This window comes from Panthera pardus, unplaced genomic scaffold (genome assembly GCF_024362965.1).
Source record: "Panthera pardus isolate Hobbes unplaced genomic scaffold, ASM2436296v1 HiC_scaffold_6, whole genome shotgun sequence".
In the NCBI taxonomy this organism is placed as follows: domain Eukaryota; kingdom Metazoa; phylum Chordata; class Mammalia; order Carnivora; family Felidae; genus Panthera; species Panthera pardus.
The window spans coordinates 126,805,464-126,827,271 of record NW_026526991.1 but is presented as its reverse complement, the minus strand read 5'-3'; the positions used below and the strand labels follow the sequence as shown (position 1 = coordinate 126,827,271).

The following is a 21,808-nucleotide window of genomic DNA, read 5'->3' as shown; positions in this document are numbered from 1 at the left end:
AAATATCTTACTAAATGCTTTTTATTTTTCTAATTGATTAGTAACACTATTAATATTTGTTGTGCCATTTTTTTTTTCTAATTTAGAAATACCAGTAGCGGATCGTTTATAAAAGGACACAGCTGTTTGAAAGACAGAGAAATTTACATTGGCAGACATGAAGAACTATTTCCCAGTCCGGGTTCACTCAAATAGTTTTCAGATGTAGAATACAAAGTTCGATCACATACAGACAAAACTACAAGAAAGCACATCAACAAATGCCTGTCAATTATTTTGGAAATACTGACCTAAATTCCTAAAATAAACTTACAAAGTGTCAGAGAAACACATTCTAGACTGAGCCAGCTGTTAACTTGCATCTTCTAGTACTCTGAGGCACCATTAATTCCAAATTTTTGCATGTGAAAATGAAATGTTTTGCAGAGAATGCATGCAATAGGATGAAATAAATAATTATAAAGACATATACTATGCATTTTCCCACATAACAAATTGCATTTTACCTTAATATAATGTAGTGCAATAAGGAAAATGGCTCATGAAAAGAAATATGTTCTTTTACATAATAAATAAATATATATAAGCATATACGTATAATAAATATATAATAAATATAATAAAGTAATACCCTTTCCATAAAACCAAACAGACCCTATCTCTGTTAAAAATACTTATATTTTATTTATTTATTTGTTTATTTATTTTTAAGTTTATTTCTTGATTTTGAGAGAGAGAGAGAGGGCACACGCCAGCATGAACAGGGTAAAGGAAGAGGGGAAAAGAAAGAATGCCAAGCAGGCACCACGTGGAACCTGATGCAGGGGCTCGAACCTACGAACGCTGAGATCATGACCTGAGCCGGGAAACCAAGAGTTGGACTGACTGAGCCACCCACACGTCTCTTATTTAAAAACAAAACAAAACAAAACACCTGAAAATCCTTTTAAAAAAATAATTTAGTTCAAAACAACACTTTATATCAAAGTGTGCCACACACAGATACTTCAAAGAATCCAGCCTAGGGTCCATTCAGCCATGAACCGGGGAACACCAGACTCTTTGGGGAACTGAAGACTTAACACTCTTGCCCAAGTAGCTCCCACAGAACATTTCAGTTAATCATGCCAGGGTAAGGATAGATGCTGACTCTTTCACATATTTTCTCAGATCAGGTTTTCATTATAATATTTTATGGTTTTAAACCCTTTGAAAATGTGCTCAGGGCACTTCCCCGCTCTCTCCAAAAACTGGCAAAGGAGAGGGCATGCCTCGCAGAGTCCTTTGCCCAGCAAAGGACATTCTTTAAAGACTTGTTCAGGGTCCCCCTCACTCCCCACCCTCCACCCACGATGGCTTTGACTCTGGTATGAGCTCCTGTCAAAAGGCCATCAACAACATGCTGAGACTGGCTGGAAAGAAGTTCTCTGCGTCAACCCTGGTTTGTTGTGCCTCTAACAATTCTCAGGAACTGAACATACTGTCTGAGTTCGACCACACCTTCTGGAAAATGAGGGCAAATCTCAAACACTCCCAAGTATTTGTTGATTTTTCAGAGGCTATGCCCTGTTGGCATTACCCAATTAAGACAGACCTCTGACCCTCGAGGACCTACATACTGAGAAACAAAGTGACATGTTCCCAAGCCGTGTTACAACTGAATTCCATTTGTACTTCCTTCAGATGCCTGGCAAGATTGAGAAGGAACACTTCCAGAAGCCATGTAAGTTGTGTTCTCCTATGGCCCACCAAAGGAACCGTAATTTTACTACTATTCCTGATAATGTGATCACAGCCACAACCACAGAGTTTAGAGCAGGAAAATCACTATTTTTATAATGTTTACCTCCTGTCAAATTGTGCGTGCTAAATCATGAAACTGACGTGTGTTTTCAGCACAGGAAACTGAGTAGTTTCACTAAAGCCTGACTAAAAGAGAGAGACATATATGTCTGGAAAGGGGTCTCCATAAGCATACACAAATATGAGAGTCAAGGTATTTTCTCCTATTTGCAGTGCGGTTAATATTTATTTCAGCATGCAAAGAATCCAAAAGAGATCACCAAGATTTGTTACACTGGGAATTTTCCCAAATGTTTTTATGTTTCTCCTTTCACCTGGAGCCTGCAGACTGGGGAAGTAGCCTTCAGGTGACAGGTTAACAACAAAAGATCAGCATTATGTCCTAGATCCTTCTCTTTTTTTCTCTATCTGTATTTATTTCTATCCCTATATGTTGAAAAACATGAGTTCACATTCAGGCCTCCCATTCCAGCTTCGCACCACAAGAAATATTCTAAATTCCCTCCTTTCTGTGTTTGTACCTTTCTTCTCCCATGCTGAGAAATATTGCCACCATTGTCCTCATCATACTTACTTACATCGCCAATCTCTCTGAATATCGTTATCTTAAAAAAACATTTCTTGAGCATCACTGCCACACACTGTTACATTAGTTTCAGGTACAGGATTCCACGATTTGACAAGTTGATACGTTACGCTCACCAGCGTAGAGCTACCTTGTGTCCCATTACACGGCTCTCATGGTCAATATTGTTGACTGTGTTCCTTATGCTATGCTTGCACTCCTGTGACTCACTCGTTCCGTAACTGGGGGCTTGTGTTGCCATCTCCCTTTCACCCCTTTTGTCCAACACCCCCACCCCCTTCCCCTCTGGCGACCATCGGGTCGTTCTCTGGATTTATAGTTCTGATTCTGCTTTTTGTTTCTTTGTTCATTTCTTGTAACGATTCCATTTACGAGTGGAATCATGTGCTATTTGTCTTTCTCAGCCTGACTTAATTACCCTCTAGGCCCATTCATATCGTCTCCAATGGCAAGATCTCATCCTTTTTTACAGTTGTGTAATATTCTATTGTGTATATATATATATATATATATGCGTATATTGTAATATATTGTAATTTTGTACATGTAGCAATATATCACATATGTGTATACAGCAGGAATGTGTATGTATGTATACACATCACATTTTCTTCGTCCATTCAGAAAGACTAACTCTTTGCCACTCAGATTGGGTGCACAGACCCACGGCATCAACATCTGACTGGAGCTTTTCAGAAATGCAAAGTCTCAGGCCGCACCCCAGGCGTTGCATTGCCCGAGATGCCCGGGTGATTTGAATCCACAGCTGAGTTTGAGAAGCGGCGGACTAACTCACCAGGCCACAGGTGACACAGACTCCGGAATCTGGCATGTTTTATTTTCCAGATTGATAATCATCGGGTGCAGCAAAAGCTGGGCATCCACAGTCACGACCGGCCTTGCTCTGCAGGGAGGAAACAAGAGGTTTCGATGAGCCACATGAACAACACTGCACTTCTAGGGACCACTGCCAACGTTCCCAGCCTTCAGGCCAAGAATTTGCCTCACTGCATCAACAGGTGGGCTCCAGACTTAACTAATTACCTTAAAACACATGTCGTCGCTCATGACTCCAAATGAAGGATGCTATGGGCCCCATCAGGCAAAACTGTGTTCACAGACTCACTTTGTTTATGGAGGGGGCTCAGGGTATTTGGTGCTATTGCCATGCACTGCCTCTCTGGAATCTGCTCTATTCCTATCGGAGCAAATGCGTCATTCTGCCTTCACTCGTGCCTGTAAGTACTTGAGTTTTGCAAATTCTCTCATCTTACGGGCTGATGGTGTTTTATTTTGATTGATAATGTTCTATGCAAGCTTTGCAGATTTAGCTAAACTCATAAGGGTGGGTTGACAAGACCATTCTGGACTTCATGCAGAGCAGTGGCTGTCGATCCTGACTGCACAATGTAAGCATTCCAGGAGTTTCCAAACAGGTAATATGTCCAGGCCCCACCACAGATGAAGTGCATCAACTCCTCAGGGGGTCAGGGCCAGTCACGGGAATGTTAAACAAACTCTCCAGGTGGTTCTAATGCTCGGCCAAATTTGAGGAGAGGGAGGAATGTAGAGCAAATGGAGTTCCGCCCACCCAGGTGAGGCTAAGCAGAGACGCAAGTAACTCATTAGGGGAGGGGACAGGGCAAGTTTTGAACCTGGGCTCCGAGATACGAGAGCTAAGAGCCAAGTCCCCAGATGACAACAAGAAATGATGTCGCGTTGGGTAAGTTTTCCTTTGACAGGAGGGAGGGCCGTGCCTTGGGACAGTGTGTGTTCATGATTATCACAATGGGCCCCACCAGGAGTTTACCCTACACTCCTTACCTCTACTTTGTTACATAATTTTGTTTTTAATATTGTGTTAGCTCCAGGCCTTGAAAAAGCAAGACAGTAAGACCGAGTAAGACATGCCCGGAGTTAGACAACCACTGGGGCAAATACCTATGAGGAAAGACAGGGAGGGAGGGAGAAGCCTGGCGGCCAGGCGTCAGCCTGCGAGGCAGGTAAATAGTAATCTTTCCCCACGGGTAGCCCTCCTCTATAAGCACCTTTCAATGCGTTTTCAAAGCAAAGAGAAAAATTCAAACATAGCGTATCGTTTTAGAAGTTCTCCTAAGATTCATATCTTAATTTAACATTATGTGAGTAGGGGCTGGAAGTCTGGTCATAAGGTATGAGAATAAAAAGACAGAGAGATGAGGGGCGCCCGGTGGCTCAGTCAGTTGAGCGTCCGACTTGGGCTCAGGTCATGATTTCAGGGTTCCTGAGTTCGAGCCCCGCGTCGGGCTCTGTGCTGACAGTTCAGAGCCTGGAACCTGCTTTAGATTCTGTGTCTCCTTCTCTCTGCTCCTCCCACGCTCTATCTCTCTCTCTTTCTCTCAAAAATAAACAAAAAAATACAGATGAAGGAAAGCAATTGAGAGCAAAAATTCCTCCAAACTTTAAAAAGAGCATCTACATGTTCTCCAAAATAAATAGTTGGGACGTACTCTGTAAGGCAAAAAGAAACAATGAAAAGAACACTTGCATACTGCAAAGCACGTACCTGTAAACAGCTACTTTTCCTGTTCCGAAGGCACCTACAATCAAATCTAAAAAAAAGACAAAAACTCAAAACACATGCACACACTTTACAGAAACAATCTTAGCTCATAATCATAAATAGCATATTTAGCACCCCAAAATGCTGATGGTAGGAGAGTGAAGCTCATCAAATGAGAGCGGCAAACTGCACCGTCCTGAAGACATTCTGGAAAGGATGCTGGAACATCACTGTAACCCAGGAGGACACAGAGACCAGTACCCTTCTGGATTTAGGAAGGCCAACTTTCTCAATGTGCTTTAGAAATCCATCATAACACCCTTTCTCCCATCCTCTGGACTTAAGGCCTACGTGTGAAGGAAAGCAAAAGGGGAAAAAACTGGTGCTTAGTGCCTGTATGTACCAGGCTTGTGACACACATTGTTTTCCCATTCCTTCCCAGCACGTGTGAGGCAGGTACTATAACCCATGAAGCGATACATGTTGACCGTCAGGTTGACACAACCATTCGCTCTTTAGGAATAGAGTGGATGGTGAGTATCCTCTTGGCAAAGCGATTAGTAGTTTATGAAGTAACCAATGTGTCATTATCACGATCTTAAATGACAATAACGTTGGTAGTAATAAATAGCACGTGCTGAACACTTCCTCTAGGCCAGGAATTCTTCTGAAGGGTTGACCTTAATGATTCCTTGCCACAAGTTAGGAAGTCTCTATAATTATTAGCACAGTTTTGCAGGTGAGTAAATTGAGGCTTAAGAAGGCGAAACTATGGGGGCGCCTGGGTGGCTTGGTCGGTTAAGCGTCCGACTTCGGCTCAGGTCATGATCTCGCGGTTCGGGAGTTCGAGCCCCGTGTCGGGCTCTGGGCTGATGGCTCAGAGCCTGGAGCCTGCTTCCAGTTCTGTGTCTCCCTCTCTCTCTGCCCCTCCCCCGTTCATGCTCTGTCTCTCTCTGTCTCAAAAACAAATAAATGTTAAAAAAAAAATAAAAAAAAAAAAGGCGAAACTGAATTCACTGGGGCTGGTCTACGGCCGTGCTGAGTAATAGAACAAGCTTAGGTGGTCTGAAGGGTAATGTTCACACTGATCCCAGTGATCGGCTAATACACAGGTAAAGCAGTCTGTGCTTCTAAGTCTAATGTATCATGGTTATCCTTGGTAGAGGGCAACCAAACAAAAATAAAAATGACAGTGGCTGAATCCGCGGAGCAAAATTTAGATGCAGATGTGAGCAAACGGGACCTGGTAGAAATAATGGCCACAGAAGGAAACTTGCAATAGTTCAGACCATAAGTGGTTAATCCTAGCAGAACAGAAATGAAAACACACACACACACACACACACACACACACACACACACACACACAAAAGGAGGGGAATGTATCTGGCCGATCCATATGGAAAACCGATCATGGAATTAAATGGGTTTAACGGACTTTGCAGGAAAATGATTTGTAGACACTCACCTTTCCTGGATGTAGGAGCAACATGGGGCTGTGAACAGGGATGATTCCCCTTGGAGGACGGAAGTGCCCTGGCCTGAGCCCTCAGCTAATGATGGATGGATGCTGATGATAATTGGGGACGCCCACTTCCTCACCCCTCCAGTGGGATAACTCTGAGGCATCTTCTGCCCCGTCTCCCACATGTCCCCAGCTCCCGCTGTCCACCGAATCAACCTGCTTCATAAGCATCTTCATGGTGTTCTCCCTTCCCACGGCCCTCTTCCCTCCTGCCTTAGCAACGTTTCTTGGAACCACTTTTCACATAAACTGCTTGCTTTCCAATCCTTGTCTTAAGGTCAGTGCTGGAAGAACCCAACCTAAGACAACAATAATTCTTGTGAAAAATGTTGGTTTAAAAAAAAAAAAAAGAAAGAAAAGAAATGGACTCCGACATCTTCAAGGTTAAAACCACAGTCAAAATGCCTCGTGTTTTATAGCCACAGAATCCGATTCAGATAATAGGCTCAAGACTCCAAAAGCTCCGCATCTAAAAAAGTGTGCATGCTAATGTTCAGAAAGGTGAAATGAAGGTCGTCTTAAAGGATTCTGTTATTTGTGAGATTAAAAGACACAAATTAAAAGAAAAAAGACAATTTGGAGGCGCCTGGGTGGCTCAGTCGGGTAGGTGTCCGACTTCGGCTCAGGTCATGATCTTTCAGTTCGTGAGTTCGAGTCCCGCATCGGGCTCTGTGCTGACAGCTCAGAGCCTGGAGCCTGCTTCAGATTCGGTGTCCCCCTCTCTCTGCTCCTCCCTCGCTCTCTCAAAAATAAATAGACATTAGAAAAAAATTTTTAAAGGAAAAAAGACCATTTGACAACTGTGGCTCATGGAATAAAATAGCCTTTTCCAAGGATCCAAGTCTTTGAAAGCCAGAAACCAAAGTTTCTGAGTCTACCACTTTTAAAAATTTTATCAGAATTTCAACTTTTTCAAGTATTTTCACATATATTTTTTCTGTTCCCTTCTTCTTTTCTAGCATATCCGTGCATTTCTGCTATGTCAGAGGAAAAAAGAGTTACTGATTTGAAAATACAGACTCCAGTATTCAGACAAGTGTGGGCCACACGGTCCTCAGGGTGATCCCTATTTGTTGAAATGACACCAGATGAGAGTTCTATGAAAAACGACTCAAGAGGAATTGTGTGCTTTGTTTTTGGCTCCAAATAAGGTTAAATATTAATATGCCAAGATTAGACATTTTATAAAAGATGGGTTTTAAGAACGGACTGTCCAGAAATGGCAAAGAAAAAAAGACTAGAAGCTCTTCCAAGGCAAGAATCTTTCTTCAGGCTTGCACATGACAAGTACTTCATGGGATGGTACAGGTTGAAATAAATGAAGATAGAAATAATTTTGGGCTGCACAGCACCAGGTACAGGGCCAGATTTGGAACAGGGGCTTTATAAATGCTTGAACTAGGAGAATAAGTAATAATGAGATAATACACTAAAGATAAGAGAGATGAAGAAGTGCAACAGACTAGCTAATGGAAAACAACGGTTAAGTTCTGCTAGAGTTTTGTGTAGGTGCACATGCACATGCACGCACACGCACACACAGAAGCCCCAGCCAGATTCTAGAAAATTCCAGAAAGCGGGACAGAAGCTGCATCATGACTAGATCATCGTTGTAGACAAGAAGGTGAGAAACACCGTCCTGACAGCAATGAACAAGAGGCCTTTTCCTTTAGGAACTTTGATTCATTCCTGTGCCTCAGGGTGGGAATTTTACTACTCTGGAAAAATAAATTAACTGGCAAAATAGGCCACAATTTTCTTCAGGAGAATGTGGCCACAGTTATTCAGAGACCAAGAAAGCAGTTATCTACCAGGAAAGTATGTTTGCCTTTGGAGACACCATCTTGGTATTGTGCCTGCTGGAAAAGGCTGGAAACATTTAGGCTCCGGACCTTAAAATTCTGGGATCTCTGTAGGGGGAAGAACTGATCTTCCAATTTTTTTCCTAACCAATTTGTCCTTTCAAAATATGGGATTTGTTTTAAAAAGTACTATGCAGTTTCCACATATGTGTATATGTATATATACACACACACACTCACACATGCACATATTATCCTTATATATACATACATATATTGATGTTTGTGTATATATGTACACACATATGTATGTATATACATACATATATGTCCACACAGATATACATGTGGGTGTATATTATATATATATATATATATGCATATATATGTGAACACATAATTTTTTTTAACCTTGTGTAATCTCATCATGCTTAGGAATTTAAAGGACAATTGGAAGAAAAAGTAATTTGAGTACTGACACTTGCATTCATAACTTCCTCCCTTTGAGATAACAGGTCTTATACTATTATGTGATGGATATTCTCCTTTCTTCTAGAAACTTCTTAGAGGCAGATTCTGAAAACAAATTAAAAATTTTGCCTTTCTTTATATAGAGACACAGCCATTTTTTTTTTCTTGAAGAAACAGCTGGCAACTAAAATAGGTTCTTTCCCCTTAATCCAAAACTGTTCCCAAAATGCTGGAGTCCTTTGTTATCACCTCACATTGCCTGAGAAACTTAGTTTATTTTCCTTTTGGCTTTTGATGAAACAGCTGAGTACTTTTAAGGATACAAGAAGGGGGACATTAGCATGAATGCAGGATCAGTTGGCAAGAAAAAATAACCCTAAAAATGTGAGGTCGTAGGAGATGTATTACACCTCCGGTTTGCATTTTATTTCTCCGCAATTATGATTATTAAATGAGGAAGAAGAAAAGAGCCAAACTTCTAAAGTGGTACTTGGAAGGAAATTTTAGAGGTGGAAGACGTTCTACGTGAAAACATCAGCTTGGTTTTGAGTATGGGTGTAGGTGGGCAGGAGGGAGTGGAAACTTCCTAGAGGGGACAGAGGGGAGTCGGTGGGAGGGCAGACAGCAGGAAGAGGAGTGACCCTGCTGTGTTAAAGGATCACCCAGAATCCTTTAGTAGAAGTCCTCTTGGCCATCCAAGTGCCACCATTTCACAAGACGTGAGCCTCTTACCAGCCACCTTCTCACTTTTCCTTCCCACACTCATCTTGTTGAAGAATGTACCAATGCTTACGAAAATGCCATCAGACCACTCTTTTTATGGTTTGGAATTAAGAAGCATTTACTATTTTAGAATAATTCTGCACAATGAGAATTGCCATAAAGAGCTTCCAGGCACACTTTCTCTCCATCTGTCTCAAAATAAATAAATAAACTTAAAAAAAATGAAAAAAAAAAAAAAAGGAGGGGGGGAGCCTGGGTGGCTCAGTCAGTTAAGTGTCGGACTCTTGGTATCAGCTCAGGTCATGATCTCACACTTTGTGGGTTCAAGCCCCGCGTCCAGCTCTGTGCCCACAGTGCAGAGCCTGCTTGGGATTCTCTCTCTCCCTCTCTCTGCCCCTCCCCTACTCTTTCTCTCTCGTCCCTGCCCCCCAAAATAAATAAACTTAAAAAATGATAACTTCCAGACAATTGAGAAATATGGGAACATACAACCAATAGTTGTATAAAAAGATTACAATTACTCAAGAGAGAAGGCTTCCTCAAACGTGACCAAAACAATGTGGGAATCACAAAGGAATTTGAAAGTGTAAATTCTTTTGCAAAAAAAATCGAAGCAGGGTCAAAAGAAACAGGAGAAGATGTTTACAATGTATATGCTTGATCAAATGTGAGTATTTTTCAATGCTTACAAGAATGTCTGGCATGGAGTGAAAAATACATAGTAGTTATTATTAACCCCAATTCATACTACACCCATAGAAATTAATAATAAAGCTATAAATATTCTAGTAAAAAGACCGTAAAGAGGCAATGTACATAAAGATAAATAGCTATAACCAACAAATCTATAAAAAGATGTTCAGCCTCATTCGTCAGCAAAGGCATCCAAAGGAAAGGGACAATGAGGTATCACTCTGACCTTTTGATTGGAAGATATGAAAGGTTAGTAGCAGCAGTGATGGGTGGAGAGCAAAGGACTGAAGTCATGCTGTCTGTGGGAGGGAGGGTAAACGGGCGCGATTTTCTTGGGAGGTAGTTTGCAGAGGGCTGTGACAATGCAAACTTTTGACCCAGCATTTGCACTTCCAGGAATATATATATATATATATATATATATATATATATCCTGAGGATATATTGGACAATTGTGCAGAGATGTGTCAGACATAAGCTAACTTTATAAACTATTTATTATTTAAAAAAATTTTTTTAATGTTCATTTCTGAGAGAGAGAGAGACAGACTGTGAGCAGGGGAGGGGCAGAGAGAGAGAGGGAGACACAGAATCCGAAGCAGGCTTCAGGCTCCGAGCTGTCAGCACACAGCCCCATGTGGGGCTTGAACACATGAACCGCGAAATCATGACCTGAGCCGAGGTCGGGTGCTTAACTGACTGAGCATCCAGGCGTCCCTATAAACACTTTAAAGATACAAATTCCTTTGCTGCAATAACTCCAAGAGATGCATCCTTTAATTATTGCCATTTCAAAATGAGGAAAATGAGATACAGAGAAGCTGAATACAGTACGTGACAAGGTCAAGTTTTAAACGCAGGCAGTCTGGCTGCAGAGCTGATCCATTTCCTGTTCTACCATATTGCGTACCAGCAGCACATCTACAGGCCATTTTTTCTCTCTTTAATTTTTTTTCAAATTAAGGTATATTTTTCCTAGAGTAATTGCCTCCTTTCTAAGCAATCGTGTTCCAAGAGCTTTGATAAATGCATCCAGCCATATAACCACCACCATAATCAAGGCATAGAACCGTTCCATTACAATGTCGCCCATGCTGCCTGTCATCAAACTCACCCCACCTGCAGCCCCAGCATCCACTAATCTGTTTTCCAGAATGTCAGAGAAATGGAAACGTACAGTGTGTAGCCTTCTGGGTGTGGCTTCTTTCACTAAGCTTGGTGCCTACGAGAGTCACCCACCATGCTGTGTCATGAGTCCATTCCTTTTTATTGCTGAGCAGTATTCCACTGTGTGGGTGGCCCGGAGTTTGGCCATCCCCATCTAGGGGACACTTGAGTTGTTTCCCGTGTGGGGAAGATCACTTTAAACTTGCATATACAGGATTTTGGTTTTGATTTGTAAATTGTCTTGTTGAATCTCTCTCACATCCTTGAATCTCTCTTATAAAGCAGTGTTTTAATTCAAGTGGAAAATCACTGAGCGGAAGGTAAAAAATTGGGAATTCTAGACTCCAGTTCATCTTGCCACTGGTTTCCTAATGGCTCTGGGCAAGTCACTGTTCTCTGATGGGTGTCTGGCAAAATCTTCAACGTTCTCGTGGTTCGAGAAAGCCATGAGCTCCGTAGAGTTGGTGGGGGTCCCATGACTGTGCCTCCCGTGCTCTGTTTTACTGTCCAGGCCTCTCCCTTGCCTGTCATTCAGCCTTGCTCCTACAGAGTTTCTATCTCCCCTTGCCCTCACTCTGGGACGGCCAGTTTCTGCCTTTCTTCCTGACTTACCCAGACTCAGGCCTGCGACTTGCTTACCTCTGTCACTCAGCTGCCTGAGCTCTTCGTTCAAAGACTTCTGGCTGCTGTCGTAGCATTAAGTGATGCTCACAGCTCCCGACATCCCCTCCAGGCCCTTCTCCTCACTGTCCTCACTGTCCAGGCTCCATCTCTGCTAAGCCCTCCCCACAGCGTGCAAGTGTCCCCAAGACGAATGGAGGTTGTCCAATAGAGTTGTATACCCGGCCCCGCCCAGGCTCTCCTCATTTTCCTACAAGGACGCCATTCAGAGAAACGGTGGGATTACAGATGATGTATAAAATGACGGGGTCAAAGGTGGCGAGTAAATATGGCAATGTTGACTTGTAAATAGGTTATGAAATTGGCTTCAGCGTTTAGCACTAGAGAAACAGCTCATGTCTGCGGGAAGCAGGCATTAAGATAAGTCTCCTCGAGTTTGGCAAACGTGTTAATCTAAAAATAGACAGAGGCTGCCTTTCTTCCTTGCTTTTTTATTGCAACATGCAAAATATTACTGAGAGGGGAGGTTATGAGTTGAGGAAGAAATGCCTGAAAAAAAAATTGCTTGGTTTTATCCCAGAAAGTAATAATCCTAACAATCTGTCTGAAATGCTTCCAAATGAACTCTGGACAAAAACATTTATGAGCTGGAATGCAGTATTAGGTTGCAACATTCTAATTTACGGAGAGTTTATTTTCCTTTTTTCAAAAAAGAGTCCCACAAAAAAATAAGAGTGAAATATCAAATGATGAGTCTGTCTTATGAAAACAGTTTTCCAAACATTACTGGCTTCTTGGGGCGGCAAGGATCACCTTTTTCCCTCCGCTGTTGCTTGGTGTTTTACTTGTTGCGTTCTGTCACCAAATCAAAGGCGTTTCACTTTATCCCTGGTGTGGCCACGTTAACAATATGTGTGCCGTCCAGTCAGTTGCTAAAAGTCTTGGAGAAAAGTCTGTTTCTTTAGGACTAGTCCCATTTATAAGTGGCTGCCGATTGGGAGTGATTTCACAGTCTCCAGAAGAGCGTGGTATCTCACAAGGCACTGGCCCCACATGCAGCCTGATAGATAAAAGTCTAGGATCCAAACCTTGTGAGGCTTTATAAGTTCGCTAATTGTTAGAGTTTACATGTTGTGGTCCTAACCCCCAGTACCTCAGAGTGTGACTTTTTTGGGGTCTTTAAAGAAGTAATTAAATTGATATGAGGTCACGAGGGTGGGCCCTAATCTAATCTGTCTGGTGTCCTATAAGAAAATTTGGGCACAGGCACAGTGAAAGGGCAGACCATGTGAGGACACAGAGAGAAGACGGCCATCTAAAAGCCAAGGAGAGAGGCCTCAGAAGAAATGAACCCTACCTACACCTTGATCTCGGACTTGTAGTCTCCAGAACCACGAGGAAATAAATTGCTATAGTTTGAGTCCCCTAGCACGTAGTACATTGTAATGGCTGCCATAGCAAACTGATACACTAAGATACACATTTATAGAGTTGCAAGGGAAGTAGGAGGGGAAGAAGAGAACATTTATGCAGTGGTTCCCTCATTCAGACTTGCTATTGAACACCTGCCATGAGCCCAGTCCTGTCCTCGCTACCAAAGATTCAGCAGAGGGCAAGAAGACACATTCCTTGCCCGTGAGGCACCTGTAGTCTGTCAGCCATCTCTCTGAGGGGACTTGTTAAAAATGCAGGCCAGTGCCCTCTAAGTCAGAGTTCCTGGGTGTGACCCACTTCCCCAGGTCACTTATATCCTGATAAGAACGAGAGTGTTAGCTCCTTCCCCACCACACATTTGAGGAAAGGAAAGAGTGTATGTTTCTGTAGCTGGTGTGGAGGAGTGATTGGGGGCAGAAAGAAAAGGAAGAGGGGGATGAGAAGGGCTGAACATCCCCCCAGTGAGCTTCACCTACTTCACCATTTAGCTTGAGGGCTGGCCAGACCCTGAGCTTTCTGTTGTACCTTCATGCTCTAGTGAATTTCCGTCAGGGTTGATAGTTTTTAGGAAACCAGCTATTAGTAATGTCACCATGGGAAAATGTCAGTAAGGAAATATGAAATGATGGCCACATAGAAAGAGGAGCATCACATGAGCAATGTTGGCAAAGAGAAAGTACTGAGAAGGATTTTGCTCGTGTTAGTTATTTTGAAAATTTCTCATCCCTTTCTTGTTAGGAGGCTTTAGGCATAAGTTACCTAAGTCATCACCTTAAGGCAAAGGCGTAGGTCTGGCTCAAAAAGCCTGGGTCTCTGCCTTAGAGCTAGATCCCCATCCCTCCCACCTCTGTTTGGTGAGTGCGTTAAGAAATAACAACAATCGACTACGTAGAGGCCTTCACAGTTTGCAAACTGTCTTCATGACAGTCTTGAGGGGTGGAGAAGCCATGGTTAGGAGACGTGTAAGTGGTATGTCCCAGGCTACAGAGGTGATAATGACCCTGACTCCAGTTTGCTGAGGTTTCTATCATGCTGGCTACTGGTTCTCCTGGCTTAGCAGTTTGAACAGCAAGTGGTAGTCAAATGTCCAGCAAATACAGAACTAGGGTCAAGGGTTCTGCTTGTCAAGAATGAGGGCACCACTTGAATCAGGCTTGCCATGATCCCAGGAGAGGATGTCAAGGTTTATTTTAAAGGGGCTCATCATCTCTCTGTACATTTCCATTCTCATTCCGCACAGGAATAAAATCGTTTACTGAATCTAAGTGGAGCTGGAAGGTAATGGTCAGGGCAATAGTGTGTGTGCCAAGGTGTGTGGCTATGAGAAAACTGATTGATTGATTGAGTGATTCACTCATTCATTCATTGAACACATATTTACTAGGTGCCTTTTCGTGTCAGCCACTGCCTTGGGCACAAGAGACTCCACAGTGAGCAAATCCAAACCAGTGCTCGCCCTCACCTAATACAGGGTCCAGTGTAGTGGGTGAAATAGATATTTATCAAATAATCGCACACATGTGTACTTCCAATCGGAGATAAGTGTTCTTAGAGAAAGTCAACAGTCAGGGAAGACTTCTTAAGGAAGTGACTTTTGAACCGAGTTCGTAAGTGGGAAGTGAACTCCCGGGAAAATGTCCAGGGTGCATAAAGACAGAAGGGATGCTTCAAGTGAATGACTCTGAAATATGGCTTTTAAATCACATATTAATAAATCAAAAATGACTTGCAGAAAGAACATGCAGTGGGAGGTCAGAAATAATGCAGAGGTCCTAAGTCTGGGAGAACTTCCTCCTGCTCCTCCACATCCTGCCCCCCTTCCACCCGCCCATAACGGGAACCGTGGTAAGGCATCAAGTTTTTATTAGCTATATCTCTACAAATAAGATCAAATATAAATGATATCCTGTCATATTTACTGTTGCCCTGGGTTTCATAAAGAAGCCAGCTTCTCCCCTTTCTGGTCTGGCACAGACGAAGCTTGGAAGTCACTACTCCATCCTAACAACAAGTCAAAAGCTGAATAAACTGGGGGCGCCTGGGTGGCTCGGTCGGTTAGGCGTCGGACTTCGGCCCAGGTCATGATTTCATGGTTCGGGAGTTCGAGCCCCACGTCAGGCTCTGTGCTGACGGCTCGGAGCCTGGAGCCTGTTTCGGATTCTGTGTCTCCCCCTCTCTCTGCCCCTCCCTGGCTCACGCTCTGTCTGTCTCTCAAAAATAAATACACATTTAAAAAAATTTAAAAAAAAGCTGAACAAATTGGAAAAACCAACCGCTCTTCTGATATCCACAAGAGAAATGACGTCACAGGGCAAAGAGCTGTGCAGAAGTGGAGAAACTGACAGGCGGATACAGCGAACCGCCTACTGGAACAGCAGCTGCCTTGGGAGCCAGGGCCGGGATGCAGAAAGAAACCTGACCAGCAGCTGATGAATTGCTGGAGGCCCAGTGTGGAGGACTCCGCAGACTAAAAACTCTGGGGGTGGGGGGACCCAGTCACTGGGGGGTGGGGGGAGGTACACCTTAGTGAGTTTTATCTCCTGTGTCTCTACCAGGTTCTCACAATAAATATTAGAGGAAAAATCCCTTTACGCTTCTGGCAGGGGGAGGGGAGATACATGCTCCATTCTTTAAAAAAATTTTTTTAATGTTTATTTGTTTTTTAGAGAGAGAGAGAGAGAGAGAGACCATGAGCAGGGAGGGGCAGAGAGAGAGGGAGACACAGAATCCAAAGCAGGCTCCAGGCTCTGAGCTGTCAGGACAGCTCAGCTCAGAGCCTGATGTAGGGCTTGAACTCATGAACCAGGAGATCATGACCAGCGCCTAAGTTGGATCATGACTGAGCCACCCAAGCACCCGGATATGTGCTTCATTCTTAGCAAGGTCTGCCCTCAGGAAAAACTAAACCAGAGCCGAACCTGCTGGGGTATTATCAGAGCCTAAATGAGCTGGGGGAAGAGAAATACTAACTCCAACCCACTCTTGACATTCTGTTCAACATAAAAGGGGGGGGGGGGGAGCTAAGAAGCATGTATAAATTTCACAGTCCTGAGGCTCACTAAAAGACTGAGACCTAATCACGAGATTATAAAACACTTCCCCTCCCCCAACACCTACCATCCCGTCGCTAAGGCCTGTTTATAGCAGTTCCTTTTATTCAGCATATCATGCCCAGTAATCAAAATGTTACAAGACACAGCTAAAAGGCAAAAAATACAGTGAGGAGACAGAAAGAGCAAGCCTTAGAACCAGGTTCAGATATGGCAGGGATGTTGGAACGATTAGACTTGGAATTTAAAATAACTAGGTTTAATATGCTAAGGGCTCTGATGGATGAAACAGATAGCATACAGAACAGCTGCTCAAGGTAAGCTGAAGGATGGAAACTCGTAAGAACCAAAACGAAATGACAGATCAGTAACACTGTAACAGAAATGAAGAATATCTCTGATGGACTTATTAGTAACCTCTACACAGCAGGGGAGATATCTGAGCTGGACGGTTCTCAGACTGAAAAGCAAAGAGAAAAAAGAGTGGAAAAGAACAGAACAGAATATCCAAGGACTGTGAGACAACTATAAAAGGTGTAACATATGCATAATGGAAATCCCAGAAAGAGAAGAAAGAAAGGAATAGAAGAAATGTTCAAATGATAATGAATGGAAATCCCAGAAAGAGAAGAAAGAAAGGAATAGAAGAAATGTTCAAATTATAATGAATGGAAATCCCAGAAAGAGAAGAAAGAAAGGAATAGAAGAAATGTTCAAATTATAATGAATGGAAATCCCAGAAAGAGAAGAAAGAAAGGAATAGAAGAAATGTTCAAATTATAATGAATGGAAATCCCAGAAAGAGAAGAAAGAAAGGAATAAAAGAAATGTTCAAATGATAATGATGAAAATTTTCTTGAAATCAAAGTTCCAGGAAGCTCAGAGAACACGGAGAAGGATAAATGGCAAAATAGGTCACCTGTGCATATTACTTTCAAACTACAGAAAATAACAACAACAACAAAAATAAATAAAATAAGAAAATAAAGAAAAAAATTCTGAAAGAAGCCAGAGGGGGAAATACCTTACTTATAGAGGAGCAAAGATAGCATTGCATCCAACTTTTCTCCAGAAACCATGCAAACCAGAAGAGAATGAAGTGAAATACTTGAAATCTTAAGAGAAAACCCCCCCACCAACCTAGAATTCTTTACCCTGCAAAATTATCCCTCAAAATTCAGTTCAAAAGTGAGGGAGAAAAAAAGTCCTTCTCAGGGAAACAGGAATTGAGGGAATTTATTGATAATAATCCTGTCTTCAATAAATACTAAAAAGAAGTTCTTTAGAAAGAAGGAAATGATATAAGTCAGAAACTTGGATCCACATAAAGAAATGAAGAGCTGGAGAAGGAATAAGTGAAAGTAAAATAAAAACTCTTACTTTCATTATCCTAAATGGATCTAACATGTAATAGCAAAATGATAATAGCAACACTGCATTTGACTGTGTGTGTGTGTGTGTGTGTGTGTGTGTGTGTGTGTGTGTGTGTGCATATATATAACTTAGCATGTATATACATTTTATTTACATGTTATGCGTGTATGTCATATAAATATATGGCAGCCATGATACAAGGAATGGGAAGGAAGAATTAGGATTATTTTGTTACTATAAAGTACCCATACTACCTGTAAAGTGCTACAGTGTTATCTGAAAGTGCATTTGGATTAGTTGTAAAAGTATACTGCAAACTCTGGGGCAACCACTTAAAAGTCAAAAGGAAGTATATATCCTTAGTAAGAAGAAAAAAAATGGAATCATAAAATGCTCAATGAAAATCACAAAAGGCATAAAAAGAGTGAAAGACAAAAATAAGAATAAAGAATAAGGGCAACGATGGAAAGTAGGAACGAATACAGTAGAACTTAATATAATTATATTAATAATCGCTTCAAACTTCAATGGTCTAATATACCAATTGAAATATAGAGACTGTCATAGTGGATTTAAAAATAAGACCCAAACGGGGCCCCTGGGTGGCTCAGTCGGTTGAACGTCCGACTTCAGCTCAGGTCACGATCTCGCGGTCCATGGGTTCGGGCCCGCGTCGGGCTCTGGGCTGATGGCTCAGAGCCTGGAGCCTGCTTCCGATTCTGTGTCTCCCTCTCTCTCTGCCCCTCTCCCGTTCATGCTCTATCTCTCTCTGTCTCAAAAATAAATAAACGTAAAAAAATTTTTTTTTAAATAAAATAAAATAAAATTAAATTAAATTAAATTAAATTAAAAAAAAAAATAAGACCCAACTATATGTTGTCTATAAGACACACATTTTAAATATAAAGATGCATATAGAATAAAAGTAAATGGATGGAGAAATATATCCATGGTAACATTAATCAAAGGAAAGCAGGGGTAGCTATATTAATTTCAGACAGAGCAAGCTGCAGAGTAAGGAAAGTTATCAGAAATAGAGAGGCATTACATAATGATAAGGGAGTCAATTCTCCAAGAAGATATAATGATCTTTAACATGCATGTGCCTAACAACACAGTGTCAAAATACATGAGGCAAAAACTAATAGAAATTAAAGGAGAAATAGATTAATCCACTATTATAGTTAAAGTATTCAACACCTATTTGATAATGGTAGGTGAAGTGGAATAATTTCTTGAAAGAAACAATATGCCAAAACTAACACAAGAAGAAAGAGAGCATTGGAATAGGCCTGTATCAATTTAATAAACTGAACTAACAATATGAGTTCATCTGTGAATTCTACCAAAGATTTAAGGAAGAAATTATAAAATTATCTACATTCTTTTCCAGAAGATGCACGTGGAGGGAATATGTCCTAACTCATTCTACTAGGCCAGCATTACCCTAATATCAAAACCAGACAAAGGCGGGGCACCTGGGTGGCTCAGTCGGTTGGGCGGCCGACTTCGGCTCAGGTCATGATCTCACAGTCCATGAGTTCGAGCCCCGTGTCGGGCTCTGTGCTGACAGCTCAGATACTGGAGCCTGCTTTGGATTCTGTGTCTCCCTCTCTCTCTGACCCTCCCTCGTTCATGCTCTGTCTCTCTGTGTCTAAAAAATAAATAAACATTAAAAAAAATTAAAAAAAAAAAACAGACAAAGGCAATACAAAGAAAGAAAACTACAGGCCAGTACCTCTCATAAGCATAGATACTAAAGTCTTCTAAATATTTACAAATTGAATCCAAGAATGTATACAAAGAATTATACATCACAACCAAAGGTGATTTAGGTAAGCAAGGTTAGTTCAACATCTGAAAATCAATTAATGTAATCCATCACATCTAAAAGCTAAAGAAGAAAAAATCACATGGTCATACCAGTAGATGCAGAAAAATAATTTGACAATATCCTACAGTTATTCAAGACCCGAACTCTCACTAAACTAGGAATACAGAACTTCCTCAACTTTATGAAGAATGTCTACAAAAACCGAACAACTAACATTATACTTTGTGGCAAGAAACGTGAAGTTTTCCCATTAAGATTAGAAATAAGACAAGATATCCCCTCTCACCACTGCTTTTCAAGATCACAACAGAAGGCCTAGCTAATGCGATGAGACAGGACAAGGAAATAAAAGGTATATAGATTGGGAAAAGAAGAATAACACTATCTTTGTTCACAGATGGCATGATCATCTAAGTACAAAATCCAGAAGAATCAGCAAATAAACTCCTGAAACTAATCAGTGATTATAGCAAGGTTGCAGGATATAAGGCAAATATACAGAAATCATTTTCCTATATACCAGTTAGATACAAATAAATAAAATTTGAAATTAAAAACACAATACCATTTACATTACCACCACCACCCCGCCCCCCAGTGAAATACTTAGGAACAAATCTAACAAAATATGTACAGATCTGTATGAGGAGAACTAAATAACTCTGATTAAAGACATCAAAGAACTAAATAAATGGAGCAATATCCCATGCTCATGGATAGGAAAACTCAATACGGTAAAACCTTGCTTTGTGAGCATAATTTGCTCTGGAAACATGCTCATAATCCAAAGCACTCAAATATCAAAGCAAATTTCAAGGACTATTGGCTCAGTTATGATCATATGACATTCAGTGTCATGTACTACTCGTATTACAAGACATCGCTCGTTTATCAATTAAAATTTATTAGGAATGTTTGCTCATCTTGCAGAACACATGCACAACAAATCACTCACAATCTAAGGTTTTACGGTATTGTTAAGATGTTATTGCTCTATAGATTCAGTGCGATCCCAATCCAGATCTTAGCAAGTTATTTTGTGGCTCCCAACAAACCAAGGTGCGTACAGGGAGGCAAAAGATGCAAAATAGCCAATATAATATGGAAGGAGAGCAAAGTTGGAGAACTGACACTACCTTACTTGAAGACTTACTATAAAGCTAGTGTAATCAAGACAGTATGGTACTGGTGAAAGAATAAACAAATCAATGGAACAGAACTGAGAACCCAGAAATACATCCACATAAATGTGGTCAACGGATCTTTGACCTAGGTGCAAAGAAAATACAATGGAGCAAAGATAGTCTCTTCAACAGATGGTGCTGGAAAAACTAAACATCCACATGCAAAAACAAAACAAAACAAAACAAAACTAGATACAGACCTGATACTCTGAACAAAAATGAACTCAGAACAGAAAACTGACATACATGTAAAACACAGAACTGTAAAACTTGTATAAGATAACATAGAAGAAACCCTATGGATGGCCTCGGGTATGGTGATGACTTTTTAGATACGATACCAAAGACACAATCCATGAAAGGAAGAATTGATAAGATACAATTCATTAAAATTAAAAACTTCTGCTCTGTGAAAAACAACGTCAAGACAATGAGAAGATAAGCCGCCAACTGGAGAAAATATTTGTAAAAGATACATCTGATAAAGGATGCTATCCAAAATACACAAAGAACTCTTAAGACTTAAGAGTAAGACAATGACCCCAATAAAAATGAGCCGAAGTCCTTCACAGACACCTCAGGTAACAGTGAGCCTATGAAAACATGCTCCACCTTATAAGTTACCAGGGAAATGCAAATTAAAGCAACAAGTTATCATTACACAGCTATTAGGAAGACCCAAATCCAGATCACTGGTGAGGGTGTGAAAATGGAGGAGTTCTCACTCACTGCTTGTGGGAATGCAAAAGGTTGACGGTGACCCTGAGCCTGTTGACCCCAACACACCTCCAGGCTGCAGTGGTATTACTGCTGGACTCTCCTGGTTCAGTGCACGGCTTTACCTGAGATATTTTCATGGCTTTTGCCCTCAAGTTTCTTTTGCGTTACTGCTCGTTCCGATCATTCCTGAAGACTGAAGTATTTGAAGTGTCATTTTGAAATATACAATCTCTTTTCCCCATTATTTTCCTAATAAAGTACCAATTAGTTATGCTATTC

General features: G+C 41.3%; 1 protein-coding gene and 1 long non-coding RNA gene across 3 annotated transcripts in view; one reads left to right on the top strand and one right to left on the bottom strand.

Moving 5' to 3' along the window:
- The window catches only part of ITGA8 (integrin subunit alpha 8), a 188,832-nt gene that overhangs the window by 73,181 nt on the left and 93,843 nt on the right, over nucleotides 1–21,808 (bottom strand). The window contains exons 14-15 of the mRNA XM_019460684.2: nucleotides 4,935–4,980; nucleotides 3,186–3,293 (exon numbers count right to left, since the gene is read on the bottom strand). Of these exons, the coding sequence (XP_019316229.2) occupies nucleotides 3,186–3,293; nucleotides 4,935–4,980 (154 nt within the window). The remainder of the gene's footprint in view (nucleotides 1–3,185; nucleotides 3,294–4,934; nucleotides 4,981–21,808) is intronic.
- LOC109273691 (uncharacterized) lies at nucleotides 1,060–7,883 on the top strand. 2 transcript variants are annotated; one of them, XR_002083197.2, is made up of 3 exons: nucleotides 1,060–1,723; nucleotides 3,236–3,627; nucleotides 7,416–7,883. It is a non-coding gene; the product is annotated as an uncharacterized LOC109273691 (long non-coding RNA). The 2 variants fall into 2 exon arrangements; XR_002083196.2 differs by having other exon boundaries at nucleotides 1,069–1,723; nucleotides 3,236–3,408.